Source organism: Sinocyclocheilus grahami, unplaced genomic scaffold (genome assembly GCF_001515645.1).
Source record: "Sinocyclocheilus grahami isolate Dianchi unplaced genomic scaffold, SAMN03320097.WGS_v1.1 scaffold831.1, whole genome shotgun sequence".
NCBI lineage: Eukaryota > Metazoa > Chordata > Actinopteri > Cypriniformes > Cyprinidae > Sinocyclocheilus > Sinocyclocheilus grahami.
The window spans coordinates 530,894-549,335 of NW_015506010.1; the positions used below are offsets into that span (position 1 = coordinate 530,894).

At 41.1% G+C, this 18,442-nt stretch overlaps 2 protein-coding genes across 2 annotated transcripts in view; both read left to right on the top strand.

Moving 5' to 3' along the window:
- Nucleotides 1–6,101, top strand: part of LOC107562655 (beta-microseminoprotein-like) — a 6,872-nt gene extending 771 nt beyond the window's left edge. Inside the window, exon 4 of the mRNA XM_016247335.1 lies at nt 5,615–6,101. Within this exon, the coding sequence (XP_016102821.1) occupies nt 5,615–5,735 (121 nt within the window). The 3' untranslated portion in view covers nt 5,736–6,101. The remainder of the gene's footprint in view (nt 1–5,614) is intronic.
- Nucleotides 6,102–13,573: 7,472 nt separating this feature from the next.
- The window catches only part of LOC107562635 (anthrax toxin receptor 1-like), a 101,923-nt gene continuing 97,054 nt past the window's right edge, over nt 13,574–18,442 (top strand). The window contains exon 1 of the mRNA XM_016247308.1: nt 13,574–14,363. Coding sequence (XP_016102794.1) covers nt 14,221–14,363 — 143 coding nt within the window. The 5' untranslated portion in view covers nt 13,574–14,220. The remainder of the gene's footprint in view (nt 14,364–18,442) is intronic.

Genomic DNA, 18,442 nt, shown 5'->3' on the forward strand with positions numbered 1-18,442 from the left:
GGCTGGCCACAATAAAAGGCCACTCTAAAATGTGCAGTTTTACTTGTATTAGGGGGTCCGGGGGGGGGTCCGAAAACCAGTCATTATCTGATATAACCATTTGCCTCACGCAGTGCAACACATCTCATTCGCATAGAGTTGATCAGGTTGTTGATTGTGGCCTGTGGAATGTTGGTCCACCCCTCTTCAATGGCTGTGCGAAGTTGCTGGATATTGGCAGGAACTGGAACACGCTGTCGTATACTCCGATCCAGAGCATCCCAAACATGCTCAATGGGTGACATGTCCGGTAGCAAACCGCTCACCCACACGACGCCATACACGCTGTCTGCCCAGTGCAAACCAGGATTCATCCCTGAAGAGAACACCTCTCCAAAGTTCCAGATGCCATCGAATGTGAGCATTTGCCCACTCAAGTTGGTTACGACGAGTAACTGCAGTCAGATCGAGACCCCAAAAAGGACGACGAGCATGCAGATGAGCTTCCCTGAGACAGTTTGTGAAGAAATTCTTTGGTTATGCAAACCGATTCTCATGAAAAATGGGGGCAAAAACAAAAGTGTTGCGTTTATAATTTTGTTCAGTGTAATTAATGAAAATGAAAGTGACATACTGAAGTTGGAAGTTGCAACTTTACAAACAAACATACAAAAACAAAAACCATTAAGACCAGCTGACTTAATGCACAAATGCATTCATTTTGAAAAACTGTTACTGTATATCAACAGATTAGCCTAGGTGAAATAGATTAGGTTTGAAGAACATTTTTAAATTATAGGTACAAAATCAATTGGAATACTCAAAATAACTTAAAAATAAGATTTTTGAAAATGTAGAGCACCAAACGTTTCTTCACTTAAAGTTATAAAATCTAAATGCAAATCCTTTATTTTTTTCCCTGTAAACTGGAGTGATTTTTTTTTTCCATTTAGGCACAGCGCTTAACCATCAGAAAACATGAGGTTGTGTTATTTCATGTAAAAAAATTTACATCTAAAATAGTGATATGCTGATATTGGCAAACACAAAACATTTACCTAAGCCTTCAGATTCAGCCCTGCTCAAAGGGACTTCAAACCTGTCAACATGTATTGGGTTCATTGGAGAAAAAAAAACAACTATATTTATTTGCGGATGTGGTATTGAAGTTCCAGTTGTTCTGGTGGTTTCGTCTTTATAATTACAATCTAATGAGTCCAATCACACTGAATAGAATGAAAGCTCTAATGTCTAATTAAGAAAATATATTAAATGTGTTACTATATGTAACTTTGTTGAAAGATTTATTCGATTGGTTTGATATAATCAGATTGGTGTCTTCTCATACATGATATATTCCTATCATGCCTTTGTGTAGACCTGTTGTCTGTTTCCATACTGAAGTCCAGTCTTTTGGATGTGCTGAGTGTCCGCTGTGTTATCTTTTGTAAACAAAAGTGTCTTAGAATTATGCAATACACAAATAAATAAATAAATAAATAAATAACTAATTTACATATGTTGCAACTCTAAATGTTATATTAAATACATAGTTTTTTTTTTTATCCAGATACAGGACTTTTATTCTTATAGAAATATAAATTACTAACAATATGATTTTCTATCTTAATTCACAATTAAAACGCCAAAGCCAATTTAAAGAGCATTACAGCTGCCCATACTGTAGATAATGTTAAGCCAAGAGCTGCATGCCATTGACATAGCAGTCGTCCAAATCTTAACGTAATGTGCTTTAATGTAAATCTCAGTAATGTTTTGTACATTGAACAAAACAGAAGAGGGCCAGGTACTGAACCCTGAGGTACCCCAGTGATTATTTGATGTATTTTACTGACTCCTTTCCCACATACCCTGAAAGATTTACAAAAGAAATCTTATGTAACATCATAAATGTCTTTACCATCACTTTTGATATATTTAATATGTCCTAGCAGAGTAAAAGTTTTAATTTCTTAAAAAAAAAAAAAAAAACATACTGACCCCACATTTTTTAACAATAGTGTGCATTGGGTGCACTGGAATGTTGCTGAGCTGTTGTTTGCTTTGACATCAAAGTCCAAACAGCACTTTACTTAGCACATTTCTAAAATATTGTACATTTCTACTTAGCATGTAGAGAATAATGAGCAGCATATATGTTCAATAAAACACTACACTTAGCTATATATTCTATTTGTGTTTCTTTAATGCAGTTGCACTGCAATAAGGCAGGTATGTTTGTGACCTTGTTTTTATCTTATTCTGCAATTAAAAATGTTGCAATAATCATTACCAAAGTACAAAAAGAAATGAGTGCTTAATAATAATAATAATAATAATAATAAGTCAAGTCTCTTTTGCAAACCTCAGCCTGGCTCTTCTTTGCTTCTCATTGATGAAGGGCTTTTTTTCTTGCTTTGCCCTGCCCCTGGGAGCAGGTTTCGAACCATCCCCACCGTGCACTTCACCCCAGCTGCCGTTTGCCATTCTTGTCATTCTTTTTCTCACTCAAAACTCTTTTGGCATGGTCAATAGTTATTATTTGATTCCATATTACTTTTGAGGTACTACTAGCACGGTTTTTGCCATCCAGCTGGTCCTATCGCAAGAGGATATAGTGATGACCACAGCAGTAGTTTTTATACTTGTCCTCATTAAATAAGGTTTGGTTCAGGTGATCACCTAATCAGTACTTCAGTAAAGGATGATAGCATATGATGCTATTTCAAGTTTTCCTTTCTCTTTGGAGTGTTACAAGCTGTTCCTGCATACATAAGATCCCTAAAGTTGCAAAGACTAAAGTCTCAAACCCAAAAAGATATTCTTTATAAACATTAAGACTCTTTCGCACCTACCTAAAACACCTCGTTCTAACACGCCCCCACATGTCTACGTCACTGTGTGGGAAGATTTGCATAACACCACCCAAATGTTCACGCAAAGAAAGAAGGTGTAACTTTGATTCTCGCTGTAGTATTGTTGTTGCCGATGCCGCCATGTCGTGGAGACGCTGTGTGTTTCGTTGTGAAAGCGAAACTACTTTGTTTGGTCTTCCAAAAGAGGACACGACTAGAAATCAGGGATTAAGTTGTAGTTACAACACTGTTCCAGACCAGTTCAACCCAAATATTCGAGTGTGTGCATCGCATTTGACGGAGGACTGTTTCCTGAACCTGGGAGAATACAAGGCCGTCTGTGCGCAAAGGCTGTTTCTATAAAGTGGGGCAATTCCAACTTTGCAAGGACAGTCTGGCGCTTTTGACTCACAGCCCGTAAGTACGTTTTCATATTTAAAGAATTTGCCACTGACGATTCAAATGCGAGTTTTGAGCAGTGTAGAGTAGCGCTTGTTGTTTGTCATTTCTCCGATCACAAATGCAGACATGGTTTTGTTTACGTGGCGCGATACGCAACGCAACGTGTAAAAACACAGTATAAGTCATTATAATCAGTAATTATGTCCCCACTGGATGCAACAAATGCCTAGTTTGTAATGGGTTTTATTGGTTTTGTCTTGTCACGCCGGGACACGGTATCACAGTATGTTAAGGGGCATAACATTTCCGTCACACGCTTGAGGAATTTGGCCAATCACAATGCACTAGATAGCTGGCCAATCTGAGCACACATCGCTTTTCAGACCGATGAGCTTTGTAAAAACCGACTTGTTTCAGAAAGGCGGGGCATAGAGGAGCAACAATAATGTACAGTATGTGGAAAATAATGTGTTTTTTTAACCTTAAACCTAGGGTTGGGTACCGAAACCCGGTACCAATATGGCACCGGTACCTATGTAACCGGTATGTACTAGAACCGAATTCGAACGCAGATTTTGTACCATGCCTGAGCGATCGATTTAAATATTTGTCCTCTGGTTCTCCGAAACGGACGTAAGAAGTATCATCACTGGCACCGCACATGAAAAATAATTTCTCGACTGAGAAAATGCAAGTGAACTCAAGTCGGAAAGCTCTAATAATACAAATCCAACACATCTTTGTAGTAACGAGAGTGTCCATGTTGTTTTCACATTCCGACTTAAAAGCACAACTCGGGAAATGAGAGCATAGAGGAGCGCGTGAATGCAGTAATTACACTTGCTCTGATGGCAGCAGGTAGCCTTCCGTTAACTAAGTTAAACATGCTTAAATTAAAGTGCCTAAAGCTAAACCTCCCTTGCATTCACATTTCTAAACCTGTTGTCCAACAAAAGAGAACATTATAACCTTTTTACTCCACAACACCAGTCAAATGCTTTCTTTTGTGATCTGATGAGGCTTCTTGTCACAGAATGAGGCAGAAAATATGTTCTATATGCTACTTTAAAAAGAATACATCGATTAGCAATAAATTAGGGTGACCATACGTCCTTTTTGGACCTACAAAAATGCATCTGGACAGATTTCTTAATTGCCTAAAATGTCCTGGATTCGGCTGTTTTCTTAATCCCACTCCCGCTGAATCTCTGAGCATTGCCGCCTGCTCCCGCATCATGTGTTTCACTCCTGCGATTTTCGTGTCCACTCCTTTAAACAGTCTAATATTGTGTATAATTTTGGCGCATCAAGGAGCCGCTCTCAGGATGCGGTGTATTTAAATATTTTTGAATGAGCGTTTGTGCTGTTTACTTTCACTTTCAATTTCGCGATCACACACATTCTGTGTAAAGGGAGCACATCTTACAAGATCAGATATTTGTCAATGAGCTCAGAATCTGTTGAGCAGCAAATACTCCAGCATGGTCTTGTCAGCCATCTCTCCTTATTCTCAACCTGTGATCAGTCAAATCTGACTCCTGCAGCTCTTGTTGGATGAAGGGTGCCAAGTCCCAAGTTCTTTCCACAGAATTGGGCTACTTTTAAATTATTGCCATGGGTTGATTTTCCCAAGTAGGTTAAAGGTTTGAAATATTGCATGAATTACATTTGACTGAAATGCTTGTATTGAAACATTTTGCATTCTACCTATGATACAACTTTCATGGACTTCTACATTAACTGTTCCCTCCTGGTGGAAAATATGTGACCTGCCCAGCTCAAGTCCTTAATATTTTCAAGAAACGGCTGAAAACACATCTCTTTCATCTTCATTTGACCCTCTAACTCTAGCACCCTCTATTCTAATGATACTTCTAAATTTATCTGCTTGTTTTTTTTTATTAAAAAACTTGACCCTCTAACATTTGCACTCTCTATTCTATTTCTATTCTAATGGCCAATCCATCATTTTTGGGGGGAATTTTATTTATTTATTTATTTTTTAATAAGTATCGGTTCAGGCACCGTTTAGGCACCGGAACCGTTTTAAAAGTATCGATTTGGCACCGGTATTGAAAAAACCCCAAACAATACCCAACCCTATTTAAACCGCATGAACACATTGCATTACACCAAATACACCAAATAATGTCCTTTTTAGCAACGTCATATGACCCTTTTAAGCATAATGAGGTATGCATGTGTTGGAATTCAACAGACAGGCAATGGAATGGCTGCCATACTGTACACATAGAGATGCTGATTAAAGAAAAATTTGGAGTGGTCTCTTATTTTTTTCCAGAGCTGTGCATTTTGTGACAGAATTCCGGACTGATAAAACACATAATAATTCCTTTTGTTTTGTTTTATTCCTGTAGAATGCAGAGGCCTGTTAATTATCCTGACAAGTGCCAAGTGGAGTACGATTACACTAAATGCACATTTGAGGTGTTTGAGAAAGTTCCCTGTTCTTACACCGGCGGTGTTCTCGGTAAATGACGGCCATGGATAAAGAAAATAATCTTCTTTGTATTATCTGCTGATTTAAAAGATAGTAACTTGTGTTTATATATTTTGAATAACATTATACATTGGATCATGTCAAAATGAACACAAAATGTTGGTCAACATGAATTGGACAGGCATTTGGGCAATGTTGTTAACTGCATTGCAGGGCTGTAACCACCATAGACATTGAAGGGGACAAGTCCTCCCTGTAACTGAATTTACAGATACAGAGATTTAAATAATAAATCATATTAACTGAATAATATAAACTGATGTAAATTCTAATTAAAAGTTTACCATTTGTTTACACTTAAATTGTACAGTTGTGTTTATATAATTAAAACAGAATCAATACAGTTTGTTGGCTTTTTTTTTGCATCAACAAAAAAAGAATCTTGACATTTCTTTAACTCCAGATGTCATGCCTGTCATCTCTGAAAGGCAGGGTAGGTGATTTGGTTCAAAAATATTTTTTGTTATGCTGGTTGAAAGTCTCTTCACATCCCGATAGCAATCACTAAGTAAAGTGGTCTAAATGTATTTATTTGTATTTATATTGTCTGTGGAAGGTGTAGCACCATAAAATGTTCATCCAATCATATCCCTCGGTCCAAAGGCTACGATAGGCTGTCCTACAGCCTGTAAACGTATGTCAAGTCAAATCAAGTCACCTTTATTTATATAGCGCTTTATACAATACAGATTGTGTCAAAGCAGCTTTACAGTATTAAACAATAGTAGGACAATAGTAAACACTCAATTTTTCAGTTAAAGTCAGTTCATGATTGATTCAGTGATGTCATCTTCCAGCTGTCAGACTCTGTTCCATGTCTCGTGTTGGGTTTTCCTCCCACACGTGTTCCAGTTTGTTGACAATGCCGCTCCGAAGACAAGCCCGCCAGCTGCACCGTTGTCAAGTCTGTCGGCTGCGGCTCCCACAAGCCCGCCGGCCACTCCTGAGTCAAGCCCGCCAGCTGCGGCTCCCACAAGCCCACCGGCCACTCTGAAATCAGGCCCGCCAGCCGCCCCAGAGCTCGCTCCAGTGTCAGCTCCAGCCCCAGAGCTCGCTCTAGTGAGGACTCTTGTCCTTGAGTCTAGCCCAGTGAGGGCTCCGGTTCCGAGTTTAGCCCACGGAGGGCTCCTGTCCCCGAGTTTAGCCCAGTGAGGGCTCCTGTCCCCGAGTTTAGCCCACGGAGGGCTCCTGTTCCCGAGTTTAGCCCAGGGAGTGCTCCTGTCCCCGAGTTTAGCCCAGTGAGGGCTCCTGTTCCCGAGTATAGCCCAAGGAGGGCTTCAGTCCCTGAATCCAGAACACCCTCAGGACCCCGTTCCTGCCAAGATGCCTGAAAACCTCTCCAAGTATAATTTTTTTTTGGGGGGGGTAGCAGGGCTTCAGCTATAGAGGTGGGGGCAGGGGCTGTGGCCTCGGAGGCTGCTCTGCCATGGCCACCTGGACTGTCTGATCCACCATGGCCTCCTGAGTTCCCTACTCCGCCATGGCCTCCTGGACTGTCTGCTTCGCCATGGCCTCCCCGAGCTGCCTGCTCCGCCATGGTGCCCCGAATGGGTATCGTCCCGTGTTTGTCCTGAGGGACTTCCAGAGCGCCCACCTCCCCTCCCAGTTGGATGTTGTGTGGCACGAGGACACGCCTTCCGGGAGGGGGGAGTAATGTCAGAGTCTGTTCCATGTCTCGTGTTTTGTTTTCGTCCCCCACGTGTTCCAGTTTGATGACGGTGCCCATATTTGATAAAGACTTTGGAATTTGCTTTACTCCTCGTCTCCTCACTCCTTCGTTCCCGTGCTCCTAACTGAATCGTGACAGAAGCTCAGTTCAGTTCAAATCGTGTCTGTGCAATCAAATCAACAATATTGAAAGAAATTAAGTGTCCCCAACTAAGCAAGCCAAAGGCAACAGTGGCAAGGAACCAAAACTCCATCTGTGACAGAAATGGAGGGGGAAAAAAACTTGGGAGAAACCAGGGTCAGTCTGGGGGCCAGCTCTCTTCTGGCCAGACAAAACCAGCATGGCGTGGTTTGATTCCAGGTTGCAACACAAGTCAGACTGAGCAGAGGACTCATCTGGTTCTCGTGTTCTTGTCCCGATGGCCGTCTAGTTGATGAGGTCTTCGCAGGAGATCTGGTTCTCTTCTAGTTGACATGGTCTCCGCTGACATTCAGGGCTGTAGAGGTCATCTCTAGGTGCTGATTCACCATCTCGACCGGATCTGGGTAACTGCAGTGACTATCTGATCTGGATACAGACTGAATCTGGGTGGCTGCATTGACCTCGGAATAAGAATGAAACAAGATGTAGATGTAGACGTAGATGTCATTTTTCTTATGATGTAACAAGTACATCGGGTGTTATGGGAAGTGTTACCAGTTTCAATTGACCTAATCAATGTAGCCAAGTGTTGCCAAGTCTGCGGTTTTCCCACGGAATTGGGCTACTTTAACAGTCCAGGTTGTTTTTCATGTCTGCGGGTTGAAGCGACCCAAATAATGTGATATTTAGCCCCTGGAATGTGAATATTAACGGGGGACCCCCTCGAAATGCGATTGGGCTAGTTTTGAATAGCGATTGGACGGGTTTTGTTGTAAAAACCTGGCAACCCTGGTAGGTCCTGACAAGTGTTGTCTAACCCCACTAGAGTTTAGAATGTCTATAAATGCTGATCCCAATGCATTTTTTTCATTATCTACATGGATATTAAAATCGCCAACAATTAAAGGGGTGGTTGATTGCAATTTCACTTTTTTAACATTAGTGTGTAATGTTGCTGTTTGAGCATAAACAATATATGCAAAGTTACGAAGCTGAAAGTCTAATGCAAACGGAGATATATTTTAAAATTCTGGCAGTTTAATGCCTACAAAAATGGCTTGTAGGGACTACAACAAGTTACTTCCCGGGTTTGTGACGTAACAAACCCAGATTAACCCTGCCCTCGGGAAAAGGCAGCAAAGGGGGCGAGGCCATGCTGCGCTGCTTTAGAGAAGAGGAAGAGAAAACTAGAGGTGCACGTAAAAATCTAGTCATATATGAATAGCGATTCTGTCTTCTAACGATTCTAATGAATTCATACGTTTCAAAACAACAAACAAAAAACATAGGCCTACAATTAAAAGCTGTGCTTGCACAGGTTCTGCACGATCCTCTTCAATGATATCCTCTGCTTCTCAATTGGGCTCAAACTGATAAGCGATATTAACGACACTGTTGTTTACAATACAACCGGAGTACATACTGCTGAGGTGAGGGGCGGGACGTTTAGACGCACACTAGAGGTTTAGCCAATCACAACACACTTGGCTAGCTAACCAATCAGAGCCCGTCACCTATTTCTGAGGGCGGGGCTTCATAAAAGCAGGAAATAGACCGGAGAGCACATGGCACCAACAAACACACAACAAGCCATGTGCTCAACAAACAGACACAGGAGTGCCCTCTGATGGCCATCCAGGGCAGACCAGCCGATAACCGTGACAGTATTATTGTGTTTGCCTGGAAGGCAAACATCCATAGAACTGCAGCACAAGCCTGTCAATTTTCCATCAGTTTCAAATCCACAAAAAGTTAGATCACATCTCAACAGAATAATACAAAGATATGAGAACAAAACGCTCTGGTTACTGACGTAACCTCGGTTTCCTGAGATAAGGGAACGGGTGTTGAGTATGGGGAAACTCCTGTTTACTCTAATACTAAAGCCTGATTTGTTCATGTTTGTGTAGTTGCACAAATCAATGGCATTTTAGCCCACCAGAATGGGTGGAGCCGACCCCTATATAAGTCACCACGGAGCACCATTTCATCAGAATCATTAAACTGAAGTTACAGTCATCGATTTGCATGCAGCTTATAGCATGGCTAGTGACACAACGCTCGTTCCCTTATCTCAGGGAACTGAGGTTACGTCAGTAACCGGAGCATTGCCTTTCGAACGTTCTCTCACGTTGTGTATGGGGAATGCATCTAATCACGCAGTGATATGAGCAGATACAGAACGAAGCCTGCTCTGCGAGCCCAGTCTCAGAGCACCTAAGTTAAGGGCCCCTAAGAACATGAGCCTAACTAAGTCACAAGCAATAGCTGAGGACTATAGATATTACCATTTCCACCCTTGGGGAGAAATAGGCAGATTAAACAGACAAAATCCGTGCCTGCAGGGCAGGGATGTCTAAGTTATAGAATCTGGCAAAAGTGGACGCCGACGACCAGCCAGCGGCCACACAAATGTCACGTATAGAAATCCCGCTGGACCACACCCAGGAGGAGGCCATTCCACTAGTGGAGTGGGCCTTCACCCCTATAGGGCATTGCAGGCTTATGCCTCAGAAAGCAATCAAAAAGCTGAATAGACTAGAGTGCTCAAAGTACACTCTAAGGGCCCTAACTGGGCAGAGTGAATTAGAAGCCTGCTCACTATCTGCAGCGGGGAGTGCCAGGAGGGTGACAATCTGAGCTCTGAACGGAGTTGAGAGCACCTTTGGTACATACCTGTGTCTTGACCTAAGGACAACCTTACAGTCGTTAGGTACAAACTCAAGACAGGGCACACTGACTGACAGTGCATGCAAATCACCCACTTGCTTAAACGATGCTAATGCCAAGAGCAGAGCAGTTTTTAGCGACATGGGCCGCAATTCAGCCAAGTGGAGCGGCTCGAAGGGAGGGCCCCGAAGGGCGCTTAGGACTACTGACAAGTCCCAAATCGGCACAGACTGAGGACGAGGAGGATTCAATCTCCGGGTGCCCTTCAAGAACTTTACAATCAGATCGTGTCTGTCGATCAATTGGCCAGCTTCGAGGGAACGGTTTGCTGTGACAGCTGCCACATAAACTTTGAGTGTGGAAGGGGCGTGCCCGTTGTCCAGCAACTCTTGTAAGAAGGTTAGCATCATCAAAAGGGACCGGATCCAGGCTTCGTGCGAAACACCAGTCACGAAAGACTGACCATTTAAGGGCATAAAAACGTCTTGTAGACGGTGCTCTAGCCTCTAAAATGGTGCTGCTCACTCTCGCTGTGAGCTGCATAGTGTCCTGTCGAGGCTCCATACTGTACATGAAGGCTCCACAGCTCTGGCCAGGGATGCCAAATCATGCCTTTCGCCTGAGAGAGAAGGTCCTTCCTCAATGGTATCAGCCATGGGGCTGCTGTTGACAGCTGCACTAGCTCGGGGAACCACACCTGATTTCTCCAGAGTGGGGCCACCAGGAGGACTGAGTATTTGCCACACCCATATCACCCTGTAGCCCAAGACTGGTTGCCCACTGAGGCTAAGCAGGGTTGAGCCTGGTCAGTACCTGGATGGGAGACCTCCTGGGAAAACTAGGTTGCTTCTGGAAGAGGTGTTAGTGAGGCCAGCAGGGGGTGCTCACCCATACCGCTTTTCCGGTGCTGGAGCCCAAATGTAAATGCGCTTTTCCACTCAAAAAAATCCTAGGCCGGTGCCCACATCTTGGTCCCGAACCGGCCCTGAAACCTTGCTGGTCTTCAACTTACAGACCGCAGTTTGAAAAGCGCCATTTTTTAAAAGTTATTGGAGATCAGGCAAGTAAACCACAATGAGTAAATGTCAGTTCAGTGGTCTGCAGAAGAGACCAATGCTCTCCTCGCTATCTGGACGATGAGGGAAATGCAAGACAAACTGGAAAATAGCATGAGGAAAAAAAATTGCATTTATGAGGAGATAGCGGGGAAAATGACAACAGCGGGGTTTAACCGAACTGCCGACCAAGTGGTAAACAAGTAAAAAAAAAATTTAAACAAACAAAAACTTGTCTGTATGAGTGTCATGACAGTAGTTTACAGTATGTCACTGTACAGTATGCTGCTTCAGCAAGAGAGAACAAGCGATTTCCGGTCACATGTTGTTGAGGTGGAGGGTTCTACCCCCTGTCGGATTAAACAGCAGCCGGTTCTGAATGAGTGCCACTCTTGCTTGGGCAAAGCACCAGCTTTGATGACCTGAGAAAGCAGGACTATCAGGGGGGAAGGCATACAAGCGAGCGCTGGGCCAGTCGTGGGCTAGGGCATCTCGCTGCATTGAGAAATAAGTTGGGCAGTGAGAGTTGTCTTCTGAGGTGAAGAGGTTGACCTCTGCCCTCCCGAAGACAGACCAAATTTTCTGAACCATCTCAGGATGTAGGGTCCATTCTCCCAGAGCTACATTGCCTCTGCACAGCATGTCTGCGCCCACGTTCAGACTGCCTGGCACATGAACCATTCTTAGTGAGAGGAGTTTGTTCTGTGCACAAAATAGGAGACGTCGAGCCATCCTGTAAAGGGGCATGACCTGAGACTGCCTTGGCGATTGATATAAGCTTGCACCGTCGTGTTGTCTGAACGAACCAGGATGTGGTGCCCCTCCAAGGCTGGCAGAAAGGTTTTCAGGGCTAAGAAAACTGCCATCAATTTGAGGCAGTTGATATGCAGGCATTGCTTGTGGGTCGACCAGGAGCTGGACACCGGATTGCCCTAACAGTGTGCCCCAACCCGAGTTGGAGGCGTCTGTTGTCACTACCTACCTCCTGGAGGGCAGTCCCAACTGCATATCTGATTGAAACAGGCGGGGAGTTGTCCAGAGGGCCACAGCTCTAATACGGGACGCGGATTTTGAGCCAAAACTGAAGAGGCCACATGTGCAGCAGGCCTAGAGGAATCACAGAGGAATCGGCCGCCATGAGGCCGAGCAGCCTCTGGAAACCTTGAGGGGATGTGAAGTCCCTGGTTTCAAAGACGTTGCCAGTCGCTGAATAGTCAGGGACCAGTCTGGCGCAATCCATGCCCGCATGTAATATTATGTGCTTTGTACTGTAATGTTTTCTCACCAGTGAATGAGACATGAGGTAATCTGACAGCACTGCATTCAACCCTCCACCAACACCGCCTCTCACCATGTCGCTGGTTAGTTCTGGTCCTCTCTGGTCTGACTGTGCACGTTCATGTGTTTTGGAGGAGGCGTGGCTTTGGAGAGTGATTTGCAGGGAGGGTGGGATCTTATTCTTTCCAAGCTAGCTTTCCATTGCTAGCCTCTCTGAAACTGCCTAACCTTAACCCTATAAAGCCTACTGTATCATATAGAAATCTCTAGGGACTCAACATTATCAGTATTATCTACAAATTATCTATCTATCTTATCAGTATTATCTACAATCTATCTATGTCTATCTACTATCTATGTCTTCTGTCATCTGATCGATAGTTCATACTTATTTAGCAAGTAAAACGTCTTTTAGTATAATTGCAAAAACATCCACTTTCAGGTTGTGGTTCACATGTCTTTTTGCTGTAAAATGCTTAATGATTTTTATAAAGTAAACATAACTTTCAGTAATATTTCACTTACTAGACTGAAGCAACTATATATATATATATATATATATATATATATATATATATATATATTAATCATTATTATTATTAATCTTGTTAAAATGTGAGTATCGAATATAATCATCAGGCTTTTGAAGAATGTTTATTTGTTCATCTCTCAATCATTATTGCATTAATGCCTTGCATTATATGTTTTGAAACCCAAGACCTCATAAAACTAAGCATTTAAATATCATATTACTAAGACCTATTATTGGGTGATACAGTGACAACTGATATGTATATCATTGTATGTAAATAGTCTGTTATACTATAGCAAATAACATCTCATTGATTTGCATTTCAAGCTATCAAAATGTTATCTTATAAATATAAATATCAGCAACTGCACCAAATTGCATATTTTTGCTCAGTTTGGGCCTCTGAATAAAACGGAGGTCTTTTTTCCTCGGCTCCATACTGTAAACTATTCAATTTCCAAAAATGAGATAATTGGACTATTAGAGGACTATTGTTTTATATGTCAGGTTTTCCAGGAAAAAAAAGGTTGGAATTTGTTCATATGTGACGCTGTCAATAAACAAACAGTTTCACTAACATTTCTTACCACTAGATGGCAAAATAACAACCTTAATCACTCTTTGGGTTTCTTTATTGTTTTAAAAAAAGAGGATGGAAAGTTGTTTTGGAGTCAAGGGGCTGAGAGAGACAATGATTTTGCACTGTCTGGCAAAGACACACACACAAACATAAACACACACAACCACACTCTCTCCCACACTCCATCAATCTAGCAGCAACTGGGGCAGCGAGCAGAAGTGTGTCAGACTTTGGGGTGCATGTGCACATTTACATGTGTGCATTTGCCTTCTAGAAACTTCTTTATAACCAAGAATTTTTCTTAGAGACATTTTCGTTTCTTTTCTTCTGTAAAGCATTCACTCTGCTGCCACAAGACAGTAGAAGCAAAGACAAATCTAGTCTTTTGGAGAATGGTTTCTCCAAATTAACTCCACAGAACAGCTGCACGGATTACGGACTGTCAAGGACCCCGTGGAACCTTACTTTTCTCTCATGGTCGCTTTTGTATTTTTCCTGTAGTCCTGACTTTTGCTTGACTCAAACAGTGCTTTACAACATGTGCAGGCTTTGGAGGATAGCAGTTTTGCTCTGTGTCAAATTGGTGGACACTGCAAATGGAAATACAGGACTCCTGCCTGAAAGAGGGTCAGCAGCTTCCTCCTGCTATGGGGGTTTTGACCTCTACTTTGTACTAGACAAGTAAGTTATCCTGTGATTTACCACTTTTTCTTATCAATACATGGTTATATGTATGATAATACTGTAAATGCTGTGTTGGCATCTGTAGACCATACAAGACTCACTATGACTGAGGTCTTTGGGGCAAGGTTTTGTTAGAGTGAGGAAGGCTAAGTTAAGTGATGCTTTTCATTTATTAATGTTTTATCACATTTTTTGATGGAAACTGGCCTGAAGAGTCACATTTTGATACTTTGAAGATCATTTTAAAAAGGAATGCCTATGCCATGAACGACTTTACATTTTCTTCATAATTTTTGCTCAATGACTTTTAATCCAAGTCAGTTCTCCACAAGTTACCATAGGTTTTACATAGTTAACATAACTACAGGTGTAGATCATCACATTAACTGCATGATCCACTAACGTTTGAAAACCACAAAATACCCAAATACATTTTTTTCCATGTCATATACAGTGTATATTGCTCTGCTCTGTTTTTTTAAATATTGTTTTAATTTATGTGAAGTATTTTGCTTGAGAAGAGTGCATATGCTATCTTTCTTTAAAATAAATTCCATTTAGTTTGATTGCAAGAGAGAGAGATAGAGATAAATAACAGTAAAGATGTTTTCCTCTGTAACATATGTCTCATCCAACAACAATAAGCACTGAGCCAAAAAGACTGCAATATAATGATAGATTAAACAACTGGGTTAAGAGCCAATTTGCCATAATAGTTCCACATAGGCAGTTTAATAGAAAAGTAATGTACACTGAAAAAAAAAGGTGTTGGATTTAGTTGGAAACAGTTTTCACTCTGAAATTGCTATTTCAGAAATAATAGGCTAACAAAGAAACAGCAAGCAACATTTTGAATTATATGTGAAAATTTGAGGTTGGGGAAAGACTGATGTACAGTACTAGTGCTTTCTTAAAATGTACTCCAGTGATCACTTTTTATAGTTAAGAAATTTAACACACACACACACACACACACACACACACACATATGGACATACAATAGATTGGATGTGGGTCACAGTTTCCAAGTATTTCGTTTTAGTCTAAACTTTAATGCTACTTGGCAACTTTTCCCCAGAGTGTTATGTCCATGTTCGACGCATGTGTTTTAAGTATGACAAACACAGCTGGGTTTCCTAATACATGTAAATCATTCCTCACAGGCAGCCTGTCAGTTCAGCTGTGAATGTGATGTTATTGTTGTACAGATTCATACCGTTATACTGTGACATACGTCAACTAATTTCCCCGTTACTCCACTGCCTTGGATATTACAAATCAAAGTCTGTCAGATCACGTTCATTTTTGTTTTGTTCATTTGTTTTTTCTTTTTCAGTAAGAACATTTTCCTGAATAAGACAATGTTGATTGTTATTGTATATTAGTTCAAATAACATTTATAATGTAATATTCATGGACTGTTCAGTCTGATCAGCACCTAGTGGCTGAGCAACAGCATGATGGCACTTGAAATAATAAAAAAACATGTGTTTTCAGAGGTTTCTGTAGTCCCTTTCATCATCTTTCATCATCTACAAGACTTGCGAAGTCAAATATTATGGTTCTACTAGTTACACAAAATTAATTCTAGAAATGCTGTGGGAGAATAGAGTTAATGAAAGCCCTGATGGCAGAACGTGCCAACAAAGCAACTAGCTGTAGTCCAAATGTCTGGGAATGTATATGTATATATATATATATATATATATATATATATATATATGCTACAATGGGAATCAAGCTCATAATTGCTCATAATTAATTTAACATTGTAGCTTTTCTTATTTATTTACAATAAATAAATAAATAACTCCCCTTTTTATAGTATAAACCTTTGAATCCCTCTGTACTGTTGAAGCAAAAGAGCAAAGACAAAAACAGTCAAATGCATTGGCAATTGTTAAGTCAAGTCAAGTCACCTTTATTTATATAGTGCTTTATACAATACAGATTTCAAAACAGGTTTACAGTTATAAACAAGAAAATGATTCAGTGATGCAAACATAAATCTATTTTGCTGTAAAGCTGCTTTAGAAAGACAATAGTAAACATTCATTATAAAGTTGAATTCAGTTCATTGTTGATTCAGTTCAGTTCAATAACTGTGTAAAGTCAATCAATAATGGAATGAGTTTAATTCGTCTATAAAGCAGCTCTGGAGAAAACAGTGATGCCATCATCCAGCTCACTTCACTTCCCATCCAATAATGTCAGTGCATTTAAGTCATTAATATTGCCAAATGGTAAGTGTCCCTAACTAATAAAGCCAAAAGGCAACAGTGGCAAGGAACCCAAAATCCATCGGTGACAGAAATGGTGAAAAAAACTTTGAGAGAAACCAGGCTCAGCCAGGGAGGCCAGTTTTCCTCTGGCCAATAGTTGTCAGATTCATGCATTTTAAATACTACAGCAGATACAAACACAACTGGTCATAATCCGTCATGCAGTGTAACAGTCTATTAAAAACCTTCAGCTGACAAGAGATGTTATGGAATTAATTAAGCATGTAAAACAGGAGCCTTCTAGCAATCATGGCACAATGCCCACCATTAAGTTCTGCTTGTGTTTAACATAGATTAATTTATCAACACAAATCAATCAGCAATCACTTGGATGTGAGTTATGGGAAAGTCAGTGTTTGGTTGCTCTACTTATGGGCCATTTCTGTGGCTCCACTTTATTGCTGTGGGCTTGATGGTTTGGCTCCTGTGCTCAGGAGAGTCTGTGAAGGCCATTTACCGTTCTCCTCCATTCATTCCGCTCAAGCGCTTTTGCAGACAGAGCAACAAGAGAACAGTTGGGAAACAGTGGTGGGAATGAAGACACATGTGTTATGAAACTAATAATATCACTCAACTTTAATGACCAGGAAGGCCTGCTGTTGTCTCTGGAATAGTTCTGGAATACTTCTGCTTCTGGTTGGTCAATCACATTCTGTGATCAAACTATTTGAACATTGTCCCAAATTTTCAACATCCTGGTCCCTGGTCCCTTTTCATGTCTCTGCAAACTTGTTATAGATCCACTTCTGTAAGGACCACTATCGTCAAAGATGATTGACAATTAGCATACAGTTTGGATTGGCGGTATGGTTCTGTTCTGGGCAAGAACTCCATGCGCATCCATGCAGCCTAGCATGGATGAGAGCAGGGAGAGCAGCGATAACCCCCCCAGGGTAAACAGAACAGAACCAACATAAATGTATTGCAGATATTGTTAAAGTTCAATAATTTTATGTACACATTTTAGAAGTTGTCTGATTTAAAGGAGAATCAGAAGGCTGAATCACGACTGACAGAGGAGGAGTTGGGGATGGAGGAGGGTGATTAGCTATTGAGCAATGCGAAAACTGCTGATAATACTGAGGGACCTTAAATATGAATGCTTAGATAGGTGTCGTATTCCCATAGGTTGATGGGGATCAGCTGAGAGTCAGCTGATGCGAGCTTGACTAACGTGACCTGCCAGAACTAACGCTATATATATATACATGACTACCAAATTAATAAATAAATACCTTCAAGTTTAAATTGCTTGTTAATAAAGTATTTATCAGCATAAACACTTTGTTACTGTACTTAAAGCAACTGTATGTTAGTTTTTTACTTTGAAATATCAGTTTCAAAGTCATTCTGATAATACATTAACTTCTAATAAGGCGAATGGCTTTTTGTTTCTGTTTCTGTCTTTTCTATTTCTTTCCCTCGCTCCCGCCAAACGTCTGTTCTGGAAGTATGTAAATTTAGCGAAGAATCAGAAGGCTGAATCCTGACTGACAGAGGAGGAGTTGGGGATGGAGGAGGGTAATTAGCTATTGAGCAATGCGAAAACTGCTGATAATACTGAGGGACCTTAAATATGAATGCTTAGATAGGTGTCGTATTCCCATAGGTTGATGGGGATCAGCTGAGAGTCAGCTGATGCGAGCTTGACTAACGTGACCTGCCAGAACTAACACTACGCTATATACTGTATTTATATATATATATATAAAGTATATAGAATGCAAGAACTTTGAAGCTCAATACACACACACACACACACACACACATATACAGTATATATATATATATATA